Source organism: Clinocottus analis, unplaced genomic scaffold (genome assembly GCF_023055335.1).
Source record: "Clinocottus analis isolate CAN_PGR_092001 unplaced genomic scaffold, fCliAna1.0.p SCAF_6, whole genome shotgun sequence".
Classification (NCBI taxonomy): domain Eukaryota; kingdom Metazoa; phylum Chordata; class Actinopteri; order Perciformes; family Cottidae; genus Clinocottus; species Clinocottus analis.
In genome coordinates, this window is record NW_027176218.1 from 19,663,631 (window position 1) to 19,682,728 (window position 19,098).

Genomic DNA, 19,098 nt, shown 5'->3' on the forward strand with positions numbered 1-19,098 from the left:
AACTTTATACTGGAGTGGATATCATTTTACGTGCGACCTTTTTATGAAATTAGATGTTTTATTTATAAGCGGAAACATTTAAATACAGGTGGCCTTCACAGAACGGTGTCCATTCACATCGCTAGTGCTCATATGAACTACTGCACATGAGCCTTCTGATATTTTATTCAAACATATTTCATACAGATACAAATATATAAATCCTAATAGAAATATTACAGTTACATCCAATACAATAGAAAAGAAGGGATCTACTGGTGAGACCACTATAACTTTTTCTTAAGTCACACTCCAATACCCATGGTATGGACTATAATAAATATGTGTCCTTGGGTGAGAGGTCACTTGAGAAATAATAATGAAGTGATCATCCATCAAAAGTACAGAGCCGGATTGGGTATTTTGGATGAAGATGTAACGGTATTTGAAGTTGCCCGAGTGGACCGTGAGAAAAATACAACAATAAATGAATCATCATTACCAAGAATAAAAACAAACAAAAAACTATTAATATTTATTTGAAATGATCGCGTTTGGATATTTAAATAAACAAATCAGGGTCAAACCCGCACTGCAAGCCATCCACAGGTAAAATAAGGGCTTCAGATAGGCTGGGGGGGAAGGAGGCGGGGGTCAGGCTTCGATCAGCTGCTGTTACATGAGCGGACATGCTAAAACATGTCGGATGTATGTGGAATGTGTTTTTTCACTTCACAGTTAAACAAACTCAAACGTCAGCTATGAATCCAGTAATCCCATGTGTTTTTGTTGTTTTTTTCATCTTACATAGTTCTACTGAGTCCCAAATCGGACATCGATCTCACTGGGCGTGTCTGATTGGCCCTCCAGGATATGATAGATTTGGTTGAGCACATGCTCGTTGAACACTATGTCCAGGTGGGCAAGCCCGCGGTACTCTGTGACATGGACGGGCTTCTCCTGCTGCCGCTCCCAGCGTTTGCACAGGCTCATGCTGAAGCTGTCCACTGTGTCGTCCCCGTCGGCGTAGACAAAGTCCACCGGGTCCGCGTTGGGAAACTCCTCGTCGTAAATGTATGTCACCGGAGTCGGACGGCCCACGCCGTACATGCACCACACCTCGACGCCAGGTGGATGGAGAGCACCGGTCAGGTTCTTGGTGTCCTCCCACATCATCCTGGAACCAACGAGAGAGGGGTGGTGTTGTGAAATGGGGGGGATACGAGAACCAAGCACAATAAAGCAATTCTAATCAAAGTTTTCAGATGAATAGTGGATCACATGGCTACTTGTGAAAGGGTCGGCTTGTGGTGGTGAACCCTCAGAGGATTACCACCTGACTCTGCACCACACATTGCCACATTTTAAAGGCTTAAAAGGTCACATATCACGCTCATTTTAAGGTTTGTACTTGTATTTAGGGTCTCTACTAACATGTTGACATACTATAATGTAAAAACAAAACTTACTGTCTGTTTCTCCATGGATTGAGCATTTCAATACTTCCACAGTTTCTATAGCACCTCCACCACATGCAATTATCAATTTCGACCATGTGGAGCTTTTAATAGTTTCTATCATTACCAGTTAGTCCTCTCAATGCTGTGTCGACACAAATGCAACCTCAAGGAAAGACTGCCGTGTCCTGTCTGTGCGTTGTCTCTCATGAGTGAGGAGCATGCAGCGTCAACTCTCCATACAAATCTGCTCCCAAGTTAATTAGGTTCTTGTGTGTCTGCTGTTATGAAACCCCCCTCTCGGTAATTCGCTAATATTCACAGAGAAAGTTGGATTGTCAGGAATATAGCGCGTAGAAAATGGAGGCAGGTGATTGGTGGGAAAGGCTGTGTTAGAACATTTTGAGGCTGTTAGGTTACCAGCCGTCCTCAAAATTGATATCCGTGAAGAGGCGCTGGTAGTCCTGGGTGGTGTAGTTGAAGGTCGGCGTGGAGATGAACACATGGTCTATCGGCCAGGCTAAGTCAGAGGGCAGCATCCAGGGATTAGTCGTGCACATCCGCTGCTCCTCGCGGATCTTGATGTTAGAAATCATCGGGATGCCGTCATTTTCCCCTGCAAGGTCCAGGAAAAATATATTGGAGACAGTAATGTAGATAACAAAAACCATGAAACGTTAGCAGCCTTTTCTACTGAAGTGCATTTTATTGTAAGTACTTTGTCTGTACCTGACAACAGGACTCTCAGCGGCTTTACAGCACCTCCCCATGGAGCCGCCAGGGAAATAAAGCCTCTGATGTACTTGTCCTTCCAGGCCTGGGGCTGGTGGTTGAGGAAGTAGAGGACGTAGTGGCTGCCCATGCTGTGTCCCAGCAGGTAGACGGGCTTCTGGTACTGCTCGTACATCTCCTCAACTAGGTTCTGCAGCTTCGTGAAATACTCTGCATTCTCATCTGTAGGAGAAGGAGGGTGACATCGGTGAGTGCATGCATAAAGTGTGCGTAATCAACATACGTTGTCATCCGCTCAGTTGGACGTATTACAGCCTTAGATATAAAGTTGTTTTTGGACCACCGATCCTGATTCGGGGGGAAGGAATTTGGCTGCTTCTTGTTTGACTTTCTTCACAAGCTGGTCACTAAACTATGAGCTAAAATAGGCACACACAAATGACTCGGGTTGATTATTATCTGTGGGTTTGGCGGGCACAATGGTAGCGAATAGCTGGTGATCATATGGCGCATACAGAGTCCTCGGGAGTCGGTGGTGGCCAAAAGAGAGAGAGTATAAGACTTATGTTATTGATCAGGAGGCCAAACGCGATTCCAAATCAATGCTAATGGGTTTGTCAACAAGTGCACTATGATAACGTGACATATAGCGATGATGCAGTACCTCAGCATTGGGTTTAGAGCTTTTTCTGCTGCCCCCAAGTGGCCAAGGAAGTGCATGCAGCTTTGATATAAACAATATGCTCACTGGAGATTTTGAATCACTTCTTGATTAAAAGGGGGCCTTTATGACTCACACACATATTTGTTTTCTACTTCATTCTGTTGTTCAAGCCATACATATAATCGAGAAAGGGAGCAAATAGCGACATCATTCCTTAAAAATGACAAGCCGAGTTGGTCTGCAGGCCTCTTTTCCCTGCACAAATCTCTTTTAATTGGCCACCGACAGTGTGAATGTCCATGTGAGGGTGCACATGGGGTGTTGCTACTTACTAGGAGCTAACCTCCAATCGTACGGAGCTCCTCGGATGGTCTCGTTTCGGGTGTAGCCCATGTTGACCAAATGTTGAACCATAGTGAAAAAATAACCTGCAAAAAACAGCAGAGGACACAGTCAATGACACAAGACAGCTGAGTCAGCATTGCTCGCTGCAAAGTAGCTGAGCTGCAAAGTGCATGAGAGATATTCAAAGGAATCCATAATAAGCAAAGTTTTTATACCACATGGGGAACGAATTCCGAGGCAACATTGCTTCAATAAAATCCTTTGTCATTTCTGGATCATTTAATAAAGAAATGAACACAGATGAATTTTTTTCCCCTCACCAGCCAGTTTGTTCGCGTCTAGAAACTCAATGGGGTATGTCTGCCCGAATCCTGGCACGCGCACCTGCACCCCAGGTGAGTTGGATGAACGCCGAGTCGTCCTGTTGTAAACAAGTCTGTGGCCCGCAAAAGGACATTCACGTCAGTCCAGTTGGGCCGAAACACTTGTCAATGTGACTCTAACAAAATAAAAAGAACAAAAACATTGTGCTTTCCCCCGCTTTAATTGTCCCGGCTGGTCTAGCTGACTTTTTTCTTTTCTTTCTTCCAGGCGGCATCGAGGTCACATTTGGGAATGTTTGGTATAGCGACTGCTTCGACCAGACAGGAATGTTTAAGGCGGGAGATGTGTTGAGGCGATGCTTTAAAAGGTGAAACATCATACAGACATTAGAGGGCAGTCAGCGTTACCTAATGTTATCGATCCAGCAGTCTACACCTATAGGCATGAACATGTTGAGGTCAATCCACAGCGGGAACCAGTGCTCGGTTTTCTTGTAGCACAACCAGCTGACCAGCGTGGGCTTGTCTAGCTTAGCTTCCAGGCGGTTCCCCAAGTTCCCAGGCACTGGACACACACACACAAATATATTCAAATTTCAAATGTCCATATTGACACGTTGTGCTGTAAAAGAGCATTCAATTCAATTCAGTTTATTTTGTATAGCCCAAAATCACAAATACAAGATTTGCCTCAGGGGCTTTACAATCTGTACACATGACATCTCTGTCCCAGGACCTCACATTGGATCAGGAAAAACTCCCCAAATAAAGATAATAAAACCCCTTTAACAGGTAACAGACTTACAGCACCAATACAGCATCAATTAATACTTCAAATTGATTGTGATATCGTCAGGCTATATGGATACAAATGGGATAAAGTCAGCATAATTAAGAAGTGTCATTTGTTTTGGGTTTATAAACTCAAACATTGCTTCATAATAATACAATGTATAATCCATTAGTGGAAAATGGATCATGTGACAGGTCTGGACTGCTTGTGAATTGTGTTTGGGTCAAAGAGAAAATACAAAATACAGATATGGGAATGCGGAAAGTCTTTCTAAATCACTTGTACAAGGACTTCGTTTGTACTTTTGTTTAATCCATTTTTCAATAAAATGTGTGTGTTTTGTTTGGTGTGAAATAATGTGGATGTGTTTCTCTTCAGGCCACTGTCAAGTATTATAATAAAACAAATAAAAGCTCAGAGGGGAAAATCCCTCTTTGACATATGTACACTGTGACAAGGGTCGCACGCTGAACAGGTTGTTTACCATGTCTGTAGGTCACAGGTCAATGTAGGAAATGTATGCATGTCTCCCTTCATAACACTCTAAATCTGAAGATTCTGGCCAATATCCTCATTCTACACAACATTGTGCAGAATGTATGACACTGCATGAAAACATGTAAAGGGTGTGTTAAATGTTTATTTTGAATAAACAGCAGGTTTTCTCTGAATATGTTTCATCAGGTAGCCGGTGATTCCTCCGCTTTACAACACGTACAGGACTGGGAGTTCCTTTGAGGTAGATGACGAATCCCAGATTTAAGAACAACACAAATCCCTTATACTGATCCCAGAACAACCTTCTGACTGCAAACAATGAGTCATCAGAGGTGGGCAGAGAAACTGTCCTGCAGTTTCCTGGTAATGGCTCTGTACACTTTCCTGAATTACAAATCCATGTAGTCTCTGACTAATATTATACTTTAATCATAGAATAAATGTTTAATCTAAAATTTTGCGTATATACATTTTTCATATAAATTTGTTTTCTGTGTGCATATTGTATTTGGTCGTATAGCTTCAGAATTCTTACATTTATTATTTCTGAGAATGAAGTCACAATTAACCCTAAAATTCGGATGTTAATCTCAAAATGAATTCGTCAAAATCTATATCCCACAATGCAATGCAGTATGGTCAACGCTCAGAGCAGACAATGGTGGACAATGGTGTCATATATTTATTAAAAATAAGATTTTATGATTCTTCCAAATTGGTTTGTTACGTCAGGTTGGCACAGGTTACCAGGGTATCAGACTGGCAAGGAGGTGCTCAGGAAGTGATGAAGAGATTAAAGGTCAGTACGCCTGCGGTCTGAAAAAATACTCTTTACTATACTCTCTATTGAGAATACCATTTAAATAGTTTTAATCCCAGAATAAATAAGAATTCTGACTTGAATCTCTTATTTTGTTGTCAAAATTCAGACCGTCTCCAATGTACTGAACAGTGGCGGGCCGTGCATTTCCTACTGATATCGTATACATAAATACACACGGCACTAGATGCTGTTCTTCGGCAATCACAGTACAGAATCATCTCGTTGGCCATCGTCATGTGTTTAGAATCAGAATCAGTGTGAATGGCCATGTAAGTTGACGCCGGTTTCACTTTGCTCTTCATACTTATATACATACAATGAACAAGATAAATATAAAAAAGACATCAAAGACAACAGTATAGTCTAAAAACTAGTCCAAAAAGTGCAGAGTGTCGAGAGAGAAGAGAGAGAGACATACAGAGAGACATAGGTGAGATGTGATTGGATGAAGATTGGATAAAAGGTTAAAGAAGCGCCGCTTGGGCAGCATGAAGCTGGACAAAGTGAGCTAGCCAGACCAGAATTTAAATAATAGAATAGATATAACTTGTACTTAGATAGATATAGAATAGAATAGATATAACTTGAAATTCAAAAATCTAATGATAAAATAGCTATAACTTTGTGATTCTGTTTAGGCCAGCGGAGAAGGCTTAGCGGGCCCGGACTGCCACTGGCACTGAATGACATTCAACACCTCAATTGCAGATGAGTAGAAGAAGACCTGAATATTACTGGCATAATGTAACTCACAGTCCACTCAATCATTACACAGTGCGTCTTGACCAAAACATTGGTAAAAGGTCAAATGCATGTTCTCTCTCGTCTAAAGCATGACCTTTGGAGCATGTTCTGAACTATAAAAGCCCCCAAAAGCACAAACAGTAAAGCACAGGTTCAAATGTACAGAGTGCAGCCCACTGATAGCGTAAACATCAACACACAGACACAAGATGCCCTACGCCTGCCTTTCACGTGTACTCATAACCATAACCAATAGTTTGATTTAAAAGAAACAACAAGTCCAGTCACAAATAACGCACGTACACAACCATAAAGAGGAAAGTATTTCAACTTTAGAGCCCATGTCAGATCCCACCAGTGGGCATGGTATCATATCCATAACGCTCCCTTCGCTTACCGATAATGAGCGGAGGGGTGCTGTTGCTCGGCACGCTGGGTTTGGTGTTTGGCGGGAAGACGACATTGATGATCCAGAATCCCGAGGAACGCTGGAGCGCCAGCAGGCCCAGGACCAGCAGCACCGAGCAGACGCGTCCTGCGGACCCCATGCTTCTTCCTAACTGCCGAGGTGCAGGACGGTGCTTTGCCTCGGTGTGTGTGTGTGCGCGCGCGCGCACGTGTGTGTGTGTGCGTGTTGGTGATGAGATGGAGGGAGGGAGAGGCGGGTCGGGGCAGAAACAGTTTGTTCAAACCAGTGGAAACGTTCACATTTTCCGGACCGACTTAAAAGACACACAAAACAAACAACACGTTCTCCGAAACTACTCTAAAAAAAACTGGTTTACATTATGAATCCAGCCGTCATCAGCTCGCGCGCGCACTCGCACAGGCAATCAAATAAAACACGTGTACAACGTCCCATTGCCCTATTGATTCTCCCGAGTGACATATTTATTTACACAACAGAGTGTAGATGATTGACAAGGGGGCATTGACAGGAGAACACCTGCTTTTTTTTCGGAGGCCAAGAAAACGACAACACGTGTTTCTATTAAAACAAGTCAATTTAAATAAAGCACAAGCGGTTGGAAGTGTGTGTAGCTAATGGCATACTTGTGTTTAATAAAGCAAATGTTAACCTCACGTTGTCAAGAAAAGAAGCTTCCGCTTCATTTCCCACTCAGTCCCCCACAGCGAGTACCTTCCGGTCAACTGGTGCGGCGTTCAGGCTCCGCGTAAACTCCAGACCTTATGGAAATGAAACAAATTGGAACAAATACGATATACTCTTATGTTATCATTATAACAGAACAACACGTTGCAACTTTTTAGACATTGTTTTTGCAATGCATAGCCACAATTTGGAAGAGGTAAAAAATAAAGAAGCCCATAATGTTTCCACACAGCCGATTAAGATTGTGACTCGCTGCCAAGGCTTTTTATGCTCTGTAAGCCTTAAATGCTCCATTTAAGACACATTAATTTAATTGTACACAGAATAGCCAACGATTAGAAAGGATGGCAATTTTATTCGAGATTTGTTAATTACAAAAGTTTAGACAGCCAATGAAGGCGGCATGTAAAAAAAAAAGTCATCATACTTTTCTGTTACCATGGATATAGACCAGTGAAAACGTCACAGCCTTCATTAGCACAGCAGGTGGACTGACTCTCCATCATAATCCGTTATTGGAACATTTCATAACTGTTTCACATCACAAAGTTGAGGGCTGCTGACAGAAAAATACATTACAAGTATAACGCCCATGGAGACACCTGTTAGCTACTACTTGAACTGTATGACAGCATCTTGACCATAATGCACTCTGTTCACAGTGTTGTTCTTCCCCCTTGCACGCAGCCACGCTTACACAAGATACCAAACCTGCTTCCTGTGAGGTTACAACAGACAGCAGGAAGTGTTAACATCGTCCTTGAATAGGGAAGGTATCGCCATAGATGCACTTTAGTAGCACTTAAATGGCACTTATTGATAGCACTTTGTAGTTTGACTTTATTTAAGAAATTGTACTTTCTTGATTCTTTTGGATAAAAGCGTCAGCTAAATGAAATGTAATGTTTGGACACTGCGATGAGTCCACGTGACACATGACCATTGCCTCGCGCACGCCACTCCATTAGAAGCATGATCCTGTGAGGACCTTTCTTCCTGATCACGTTCAGCCAGGTGATACACCTTTTGTGACCTTTTGGACACACCTATGCATCACATATACATATTTTTATAGTTTAAAGTTTAGAATAAAAAATATCCTCCCTGAAAACAAACGTCCTACAAACTTTAGGAAGGCAACATCCTACGATCATTTTGAAAACAATGCCTGCAAATGTAAAAAAAATTAAGAATTTCTGTGCTTGGCCATGTCGATTCAACCGGAATATCACATGAAAACATGAACCAATAACTGATTCTTTGGTTTGGCCCTATAAACAATAAGAAGCAGCGAGAGAGCAGCGTCATATTTAGTAGTAGTAGTAGTAGTAGTAGTAGTAGTAGTAGTAGTAGTAGTAGTAGTAGTGGTAGTAGTGTTCCGAGAATGTTTAAAAAATGTTCAGAGAATATTCCAGGAATGTTCTGAGAATGTTTTAAAAACAAATGTTACAAGAAGGGGAGACAAAAACAACGTTTCTAAAACAGCATTTTAAAAACATTGTTCTGAGAATATTGTTAAAATTATGTTAGTAAAACAACATTCCCTAAATGTTCCCAAAAAAGATTTCAGATTATTTTTCCTAAAACAACGTCCTAAAAACAACGTGCCTAAAACAACCTGCAGACATTTTAAAGATAATTTTAGAAAAACAACATTCCCCAAATGTCCAAAATGATCAACAGTTGAAATTGGGGGAGGGGTCCTTACTGCTAAAAATAGCTTAACAGCAGTCCACTAATCACAGATGCAGACACGGAAGAAACTGACTAGGTTTAATCAGCTGATGCAAATCCCCATTGTGTTTCTCTATGCCGAGTCATTTGACATGGCTGGTGAGAATATGCAGCAGGAACTACCAGAACGAGACACTCTCAGTCAAAAGTGTTTTTAATGAATACTTTTAGAGCTGAATTTTTTATATATACTTAAACAGTGGCTGTAGCTGAAAGTATACAGAGGTAGTTATGAGTCCAAAAATCTGATCTGAAAATCTTGACTTTTCTGTGTGTTTATGTTGTTGCTCTGAACCATCAAGACGTGAGGTAAAATGTTTCCTGCTGAGCTGCGGCATTATCACTTTAACTGTTTCACAGTTATGAGAGGAGTGCTGGACTGGCTGAGAAAGTACTCAGATGTGGGTCACATCAACGGAGGAGGAAAGCGAGAGGAAAAGTGAGACCCAAAATGGTAGCTATTCACAGATGTGAGCTAAAACACACAAGACGTAGTCGTCCTTTACTGTAATTAACTACGTGTTTACTATCTGGAAGGCAAACTTATTAAAAAGCATGTTATGACATCATTAAATGGTTAACCCCCCTGCAAACCCACACAAGTGTTTTCAGTTATTGAAGGTTGACAGAACTGATTTACAAACAAAAATACGTCACAGATGAAATTGAGAAGCTAATATCCATTTTTATGGAATAATTTTTGTTTTGCTTTCTCTTTGTGAAGTTAAATTGCCACTGGTGTTCTGTATTGATATACAAATCAGGCATAATGGCATGATGTGCTGGTGGTTCTGCTAGAAATCAGCAAATCACATTGTGTACCGGGTGGACTAATTGGGGGACGTGTTAATGAGGATAGTATTGGAAAAATATATATGTTCAAAACAAAAAATTATTACGTGGGAGATGCTTCTAAGGGTCAAAAGAATACAGGAGTAGAGTCCTATAGTCAGTAGCGTGCAGAAGGCCACTAACAACCACATGCTTTTATGGGAATGTTGAGAGCAAGGAAGAGAGTAAAATGTATGGGTTAAGAAAGTTTGGCACTAAGTAGGCCGTTTCTAGTGAGGTGAGTAATATTAAAAGGTGAATGGTGATTATTTTTCTACCCTGTTCTTTATTAATGTGTTCAATGTGAAACACTTATCTAAGTAGCCCTAACTATTCCTAGTAGGTCCAGAACATCAGACATGAATGTATTAAATAGTCTGAGGTCTACTTGCAGGATAAACTTGTGATTTGGGCACTGCGGTTTGTTAGAGAACCAAGGACTGTTGTAATATGGCTCGACATGTTCTAATAATAACATGGGGGTAGAGTGTTTTATCTCTCAGGAGAACCGCAAGAGACTGCCGCAATCCAGTCGAGTTGCCACAATTCCCCGGTAGAGGGCGCTAGTTGGACAAATAGGCGCCCGCAGAAGCGGTGGAGTAACCCGGAAGTAGGCGGCACTTCATTTCTGAAGAAGAAGAAGAAGAAGCTCTCGGTGCCGCAGGCTCTGGTTCTGTCTCTAGCCGATCAACATGGTCCAACTAGTTGGTTCCCTCCGAAAAGAGCTGTCTGACACCCTCTCCACTTGCAAGGTGCTGGTGGTAGGAGCGGGAGGGATCGGCTGCGAGCTGCTGAAGAACCTCGTCCTCACCGGCTTCAAAAACATCGAAGTGGTCCGTCACACTTTTGTTTGTGTCTGTGTGCGTCTGTTAGCTAGCTAGCATGCTAAGTCTTTGTGCTGCAAAGGCTGCGCCTGACGGGGGTAAGGGTGTGTGGGCTCGGGCTCATTCTTGAGAGGGGATATTTGGGGAAGTAAAAACACACGAGTGTGAGTTGTTTTCAGAGTTTTTTCTCCAATTCACCCTCTGTCCCCGGGTATATCGTTAAATGAGCAGGCCCGACATTGAAGTGGGAAAAATATGAGCGCTGCTGCTGAGCGTTTGGCGCCATCGGCACCTCTGAGTTAGCTCCGACATCAAGACGGCGAACCGGCACAGACACGCTTGGATGCCCCTTCTGTTTCATTGTGTCACGTTATGTAATGCAATTTTTTCGAACGTTAATTTCAGTAAATGAAAATAGTATTATTAGTTCGGCCTGTTTTTGTTTTGTTTTCGAGGGTTAGCCGGCAGTGTGTGTGAAGCTGAGAATCACTGGATCCCATTGAAGGGCTCAGAGACCTCCTGGTGTCCTTAACAAATGGAGAAATAGATTGACACTCGCCAATATTTTGTTCATTTCGAAAAGGAGCAGAACATGTATGGATGACAAACAACCTGCACAAGTAAACCAGAGCAACACATCCTCAGCCAAATTACAATTAAGGGACACAACTAAATAGGAAGGGTTCATAAACATCAGATATTAGGGATTTAAACGTTACTCTATTTAAAATGTACCTGAAACTAATAAAACATTTGTTTGATCTTTTGTAGTGAGAAGGTGTTTTCTTTAACATAAGCCACTAGACAGGATATTGCAGTGTGTCAACATATGCACAGGCAGACATTCATTTAAAAAAATTAAAAATAGTGTTATAAATACACTGCGAGCAACGTGTTACATTAAATGTACACACGACTAACGCTTCCACCCTGTCCACATATCGGCAGATCGACTTGGACACAATTGACGTCAGCAACTTGAACCGCCAGTTCCTCTTCCAGAAGAAGCATGTTGGCAAGTCCAAAGCACAGGTAAACACCAATATTATTATTAAACTCCGTCTCCGTCTTGGTTTTCGAACCTGTCGAACCCCGTGCAATGCACGCGTTCATGCGCTTTGTCCCTGTTGTTTTTTTTTGCAGGTGGCCAAGGAGAGTGTCTTGCAGTTTTGTCCCACTGTAAACATCACTGCCTACCATGACAGCATCATGAGGTGTGTTTCTTTCTGTTTATTGCTCCTTTGAGTCACTAAATATACATTCATAGTTTGGTCCCTGTCTGTGGAACTTATTGTGTTTTTTGTTTATTTTTTCCCAACAGTCCTGACTACAATGTGGAGTTCTTCAGAAAGTTCATGTTGGTGATGAATGCGCTGGATAACAGAGGTATTCTCATGTGACATTTTGTGCGACTACTAGCTAGCGCTGGGCGATAATTCAACAAAATAATAGATCGCAGTGAAACCTGAAGCACATACTAATTTGTCAGGAAATATTTTTGTATTGTTGTTCTGCTCATGTAGTTAGAATCAAATTGGTGTCTTAATCAGTTTACTGTGTGCGTGTATGTGAATATTGTCTGGGCATAGCTTAAAATATGAAACGCATTTAAATGATAAGGAAAACACTTTCTGTCTCTGCAGCGGCCCGTAACCATGTGAACAGGATGTGTTTGGCAGCAGACATCCCTCTGATCGAGAGCGGCACTGCCGGTTACCTGGGACAAGTCACCGTCATCAAGAAGGTAGGATGCGCACGTCATCATGTTTTCCGCGCCGTAACATCCCTTGCATAGATTTTTTTTCTTCTCATATCAGTAACAATGATGGATGAAAGGCGATTTACACTTTCTATTATCGTGTCTCTTTATCCCCTCCTGCTCCCCTCGTTCTCCAGGGACTGACAGAGTGCTACGAGTGTCAACCTAAGCCCACCCAGAAGACCTTCCCAGGATGCACCATCCGAAACACACCATCCGAGCCAATTCACTGCATTGTCTGGGCCAAGTATCTCTTCAAGTAAGGCAACATTCTCGTCATATGAGCATCGTTCAAGTTGACTACACAATAAGGGCTATGGAGGCCGGCATGCTGGGTGCTAATGGTCACCTTCCATTGTTTGTTTGTTGCCGCTATAGTCAGCTATTTGGAGAGGAGGATGCGGATCAAGAGGTGTCCCCCGATACAGCCGACCCGGAGGCTGCATGTGAGTGAGAGCGTGGTGTTGCTTTTCTACAAAACATAATGATTAATTTTTTTAATTTATTTGGCTCTTATATTTGCTCTTTTTTTTTTGCGCAGCTCTTTGTAACTTTTGCATTTTATTGTTGGCGACACAGTTTAGAAATACACAAGCACCGTACGCTGTAAAATGTGCGTGTGTTCTGTAAACAGGGAATCCAGAAAACACAGCTGCTCGCACCACAGCCTCAGAAAAGGACGGGGACATCAAACGAGTCTCCACCAAGGAATGGGCCCGCTCCACAGGATATGACGCCATCAAACTCTTCAACAAGGTTTTTTTTTAATGTATTTTTTTTAAGTGTAAGTTTGGATTCAATGGAGTCTCGTGGCTTTGAAGAGAGCGTAGATAACGACTTTAGTTCCTCGTTTTTAAAGAGCTGTCTGACCGCAGAGGTAAAACTGTCTTCTGTGTTTTGAACTGCCGATCTGCCTTAGCTTTAGTATGGAGTGTGTCAGGTAGAAACTAAGAAAGCGCTTACTCGCTGTTGCAGCTGGCAGTGTGGGATGGTTTCATGGTGACGGCAGAGCCTCTGCCATGCTTCAAATTTCTTCTTTGACTTTTATTCTTTTTATATCACGGGTTAAAGATGACAAACAAAAATAAGATCGATGATTAATTAGACCTAACTGTGTATTGTTTATAATAATGCCTCTTTGAAATTGAACTCGCAGCAGGTTTTAGTGCTAAAAAAGTACTTGCGTAAGTACATGACATCCAAAGGCATGCCGTAACAAGCTCTGTTCCGATTGGCTTTTCTCTCCAGCTTTTCAAAGATGACATCATGTACCTGCTGACCATGGACAAGCTGTGGAAGACTAGGAAAGCCCCTAAACCTCTGGTCTGGCAGCAGCTAGAGAACAGTGGTATGTCTCTTTAGATATTCATGTCACTTTTAGCTTTTTGCTTAAATAGCGTTTGGGGACTTGTTCGCTGCTTTATTGTCCCACCTCATCTCCTCCCTGTTCCAGCTAAATTGTCTCTACTGCCGTTAATAACAATGAGCATCAAATTGAGTTGTATCTCTAGTCTTATTATTGCATATGTTGGCCTGTCTCTTTTGCTAGGTGGTTGTTTATTAGTTTGTCGTGTTCATCCGAGCTTTTACTTGTGTGTCCCAGCGAGTCCTCAGGAGGTGTCCATGGGTTCGGGTCTGAAGGACCAGCAGGTTCTGGGCGTTTGGGGTCTCTGCCAGCTGTTCCAGCACAGCGTGGAGACTCTCCGCTCACAGCTGCAGAAGATGGGAGAAGGAGCCGAGCTGGTGTGGGACAAGGTAACGCACACCCAGTGTGAATGTTTGCACACTTAAAGAACAATAAAATGAAAGACATGTCTCTTGATTTTTAAAACCTCAAGAAGCTTCAAGTATTGTTGACTATTTCTGCTTTTTTTTCAACGGAACACACAGCTATAGTGTTAATGTTACACACTGTGTTTTTAATGGCTCTCTGTCTCCTTTTGTTCTTAGGACGACACCCCAGCCATGGACTTTGTCACAGCCGCAGCTAACCTCCGTATGCACATCTTCAGCATGAACATGAAGAGTCGCTTCGACGTGAAGTGTAAGTTTCGTGCATTGAGTCTTCTTGACATTTTGGTCACACCGCAAACTACCATATTTAATTTGCTGTATTTTTTTTATTTCGAAACAATTTGTACATGATGTAAATGAGTTCTATCATACTTTTTTAAATTTTTTTAAAGTCCATAATCAAGAGTTTAAATTGGTCTATTTGTCCGTTTCAGCCATGGCGGGGAACATCATCCCAGCTATTGCTACGACCAACGCGGTCATCGCCGGGCTTATCGTGCTGCAGGGTTTGCAGATCCTGTCTGGGGAACTGGAATCCTGTCGTACGGTTAGTACTAAGCGTCCATGACTGGACAGCAGCACTTAATATATTTTTTTTTTCTTCCCTTTTTCATCTATAGTCTCTCACCTGGGCCGCAGTGTTTACAAGTCTGTCTGAAAGCTATGGTCAGGAGCCCATATGGAAATAATTTAAAACTAGTTTTCCTCACTGTAATTATTACTCTTGTTCCCACTGGCCGTGAAAAAGTAATAATCCATGTGATTGATGGTGGGACGACATCTAAAATCCGAGTCCTCACTGTGTAACAATGTGTTCCAAAGTCGATGCTTTAGGGAAGGATCTCTAATGTCTGCTAGGAACAAGAGGAGTCGATGGGGAGTTTAAAAAAATCCTTCAGCGGATTCATCCAAATTTCACTTTTTATATAGGCTCTTGACACCCTTGTTTCAAAAAGTAGAATAATTTTCTGCCAGCTCTCGTTGCTTCATGCCGTTTGCCCTTTTCCTGCAGATCTTCCTGAACAAGTGTCCCAACCTCAGGAAGAAGCTGCTGGTGCCGTGCATCCTGGATCCGCCCAGCGCCAACTGCTACGTCTGCGCCAGCAAACCCGAAGTCACGGTCCAGCTCAACGTCCAGAAGACCACGGTCCTCACGCTGCAGGACAGGGTAAGATGATGAGCTTGGTTCATTTTTTTTGCACATCCACCAACCTGCCTCAGTCACCTGGGGAGCAAACGGCCTTGGAACATCCAACTCTTTAAGTTATTAAACAAACACTACTGTTCAGAAGTTTGGGTCACTTAGAAATGTCATCACTTTTTTGTTTTTAAAAGCTCTGTTTTTTCAATTGAGAACACATTAAATTGATCAGAAATACATTATATACATTGTTACTGTGGTAAATGACTATCCTAGGTGAAAACGTCTGGTTTTTAATGAAATATCTAAATCGGCGTAGAGACGCCCATTTTCAACAGCTATCCCTCCAGTATTCTGATGGTACATTGTGTTTGCTTATCGCCTTAGAAGACTAATAGATGATTGAGAAAACCCTTGTGCAATGATGTTAGCACATCTGAAAACAGTTCTACTGGTGAGAGAAGCTATAAAACTGGCCTTCCTTTGAGCTAGTTGAATATCTCAAGTGTCACAATTGTGGGTTTGATTATACTCTCAAAATGGCCAGAAAAAGATAACTTTCATGTAAAACTTGCCAGTCTATTTTTGTTCTTAGAAATGGATGCTATTATATGCAAGAAGTTGAAAATTTGTCAGGGTAACCCCAAACTTTTGAGCGGTAGTATATCTAAACGGGCGTAATCGAGCGTCACACCTCTGGTTAAATGGAAATAGGTCATTACATCGACAATGCACAGTTCAATCAGAAAATATGGTTTGCGCCCAGATGTTCTAATTCTTTATGACCTGGTGGCCCCATGGTGCGTGGCATTCGCAGCCTGACAAAAGCCTGTATTTCATGGACCATATGAACTACAGTTCAGTTGGTAATTCGTGGGGAGCGGGCATTGCTGTGGAATTATAAAACATTGCGGTGGGATTGAGACGTTCACTACGGCCTCACTTACTTTGTTGTTGACCCGATTTGTTTCCGTATGCTCTGATCAGATCCTGAAGGAGAGGTTTGGCATGGTGGCTCCAGATGTTCAGATAGAGGATGGAAAAGGGACCATCCTTATCTCCTCAGAGGAAGGAGAGACAGAAAGTAAGCAGGGGGGATGTAAAGCAGTGCAATGCATTTCACTGTGATTCTATATTTGCACAGTGGAGGGCGCTGTAGCAGCATCGGTCCATCAGACCAAAAAAAACTGTCCAGAGAGAAGAAGATTAATGAAGTATTCTTTCTTGACACGATTTGTGCTTTTGCAAGGGTTTGTAATTATAGATTTGGAAATGGGGAATTGGGGATTTTTTTCATATATTTATTTTACATTCTTAAAATCATTTGTTTCAGAGGTGTTGGGGGAAGAGTTATTCATTACATGATTGTCCTCACATATACTATTTTAAACGCACTCACTGTGTGTGACTCCCACAGCGAACAACAGCAAATTTCTTGCTGATTTTGGGATCCGTAACGGCAGCCGTCTTCAAGTCGACGACTTCCTCCAAGACTATACGCTCACCGTTAATGTCCTGCACACGTATGTCCCTCCGTTGATTCGATCACGTGGATAAAACTCTCTGATGCTTTTTTGATGGTGACTTTTAGTGAACAAAACTACAAAAGGCTGTATTTGTTTCCATCTTCAATGGCAGCGAGGAGCTAGAGCGGGATGTGGAGTTTGAGGTTGTGGGTGAGGCCCCAGACAAAGCTCCGCCCCCTCAGACGACCCCGGAAGAAGTGAACAGCGTCACCAACGGCAACAAGGACTCAGCCCAGCCGTCCACCTCCTCCAAAGGTCAGTGGGAGACGAAACGTTTTTATTTATTTTAACGTACTTCACGTCAGAGTGCTGCTGGTTCAGTTTAATCCAGTCTCTTTAACAACTCTGATTGGGGAGGTTTGTCTTGGTTGTATTATTCCTACAAAAGAGTAGATTGGAAAATTAATTGATCTTTACAAAGACTTAGCAACAAGTTGTTTTCATATTTTGCGTGTTTTCTGTTCACAGAAAAACAAATTTATAACCGTTTTATTTACTCCAGTTCGGAACACTGCTGTCCTCTCTTTTAGCTCCAGCAAAGGACGATGACGTCATGATCGTTGACTCTAATGATGAGGAGGAGAATGAGGAAGGGGCGTCTTCCAGCACAGCAGCAGCGACGAGCAGCAACAAGAGGAAGCACTCGGACGCAGAAACTGGCGAGACCTCCACCAAGCGCCCACGGACGGCCCAATCAAGTGCAGCCGCTGCCCCCACCGACGACAACGACGACGACGATGATGACATCATCGCTCTGGACTAACCCCTAAAAGGACTGAGAACTCTCTGAAGGCTTATTGTTTTTGAGTCAAAACTGCCAGTAGGTTTAAATAAAACACCTCACAGTCAACTGCCCGGCTTTGCCTCCCGTCACGTCCTCTCCCCTCAGCTCTGTGTTTGTGCTTTCATACTCTCCCTCTGACATTATGCTGTAAATAGATTCTACATTTTAAAACATTTTAGTAAAGCGTACTTCTTTTGGTTATTGTTATTGGTTTCTGGCCCTTTAAAATGCCCCTCGGCGGTTTCAAAGAAGAAGAAAAAGTTTTTTTTGTTGTATTTTTTGTATTTTTTTTATAAATGTAATGTATTTCTCATGCAACACAAGTTTGGGGGCGGTATTGTGGTTTGGGTAACAAGATGTAAAAAAAACAAAAACCCAACAAATAATAATTTCAAGGGTTGTAATGTTGATCTCAGTTGTTTGTGCTGGGACGGTAACAGACAGGCCAAGGAGCCTGCAGCTTGTGGTTCTCATGGTCTTGTCTGTGGGTGCTTCTTATGTCAGTTTGGCCACGTTGTGCAGTGGGTGGAGTGGGGCTGTTGGTTTGCTACCTCTTTTCTACAACGAGTTCTGGCTGCAAATTCATAACCGTGCCCTCTGTGACGGCTCCTTGTGGAACGGCACTGTGTTAGTAGTTCAACGAGAACACATTAAGGTTTTTATTACTATGACTCTGTTACGCTTCCCATCTGGACAAGAGCCAGAGATGGGAGTTTGGCGTGTACTCTTTTTTTTTTTTTTTTTTTTTTCCACACAGATGTCGATCGGACCTCACGCACAGACGTGACGGCAGAACCTCTCGCACAAAGCGCAGCCGTTGAGTTCTTGCCGTCACACTGTCCATAATTTCATATTTCCTTGTAGTCTTGACTTGTTTGTTGAAAGGCTACAAGAGCCATTTGGACAAACACAATAAATGCAGCAAAGGCACAGGCTACTTGTCTTATTTTATTTTTTTCTCTTCCATATTGATAAACATATTTAATTAATAAATGAACATGTCTTGAATACATGACATATCTATCCCCTTTTATCACAAAGACTAGAGCTGAAATGCCTGAACAGATTGTTTGTGTATGTGGACAGATTCTGTAGTGTTGGAAGGTTTAGGTTGGGCTTCTTTATTCTGGTTCAGAAAGTGACCTGAAGTAAACGCACAACAATATCATGCAGACGTCATCCTTTGTTTTGTTTTTGTTTACCAGAGTGGGATCACATGAACCTGTGTTTTCA

General features: G+C 42.3%; 2 protein-coding genes across 2 annotated transcripts; one reads left to right on the forward strand and one right to left on the reverse strand.

Moving 5' to 3' along the window:
- Positions 1-15: 15 nt before the first annotated feature.
- Positions 16-7,103, reverse strand: lcat (lecithin-cholesterol acyltransferase). Its single transcript, XM_068603052.1, has 7 exons — positions 6,756-7,103; positions 3,909-4,065; positions 3,498-3,613; positions 3,165-3,260; positions 2,166-2,390; positions 1,857-2,052; positions 16-1,156 (listed from the first exon to the last, which is right to left on the reverse strand). The coding sequence occupies exons 1-7, from the start codon at positions 6,904-6,906 to the stop codon at positions 793-795; spliced, it is 1,305 nt and encodes a 434-aa protein (XP_068459153.1). The 5' UTR covers positions 6,907-7,103; the 3' UTR covers positions 16-792.
- Positions 7,104-10,681: 3,578 nt separating this feature from the next.
- uba2 (ubiquitin-like modifier activating enzyme 2) lies at positions 10,682-19,033 on the forward strand. Its single transcript, XM_068603507.1, has 17 exons — positions 10,682-10,870; positions 11,810-11,893; positions 12,005-12,075; positions 12,183-12,247; positions 12,505-12,605; positions 12,758-12,879; positions 12,999-13,066; positions 13,255-13,376; positions 13,869-13,968; positions 14,224-14,375; positions 14,571-14,664; positions 14,849-14,961; positions 15,427-15,582; positions 16,543-16,639; positions 16,973-17,078; positions 17,194-17,336; positions 17,612-19,033. Exons 1-17 carry the CDS (start codon positions 10,730-10,732, stop codon positions 17,842-17,844), a joined length of 1,968 nt encoding a protein of 655 aa, XP_068459608.1. The 5' UTR covers positions 10,682-10,729; the 3' UTR covers positions 17,845-19,033.
- The last annotated feature ends 65 nt before the right edge of the window (positions 19,034-19,098 follow it).

Coding starts and splice junctions, on each gene's coding strand:
- uba2 (XM_068603507.1), top strand. CDS start 10,730: ATGGTCCAACTAGTTGGTTCCCTCCGAAAAGAGCTGTCTGACACCCTC. Junction 12,076..12,182: donor TACCATGACAGCATCATGAG/GTGTGTTTCTTT, acceptor TTTTCCCAACAG/TCCTGACTACAATGTGGAGT. Junction 16,640..16,972: donor AGAGGAAGGAGAGACAGAAA/GTAAGCAGGGGG, acceptor TGACTCCCACAG/CGAACAACAGCAAATTTCTT.
- lcat (XM_068603052.1), bottom strand. CDS start 6,906: ATGGGGTCCGCAGGACGCGTCTGCTCGGTGCTGCTGGTCCTGGGCCTG. Junction 2,053..2,165: donor GCTGAGAGTCCTGTTGTCAG/GTACAGACAAAG, acceptor TGGACCTTGCAG/GGGAAAATGACGGCATCCCG. Junction 1,157..1,856: donor ATCAATTTTGAGGACGGCTG/GTAACCTAACAG, acceptor CGTTGGTTCCAG/GATGATGTGGGAGGACACCA.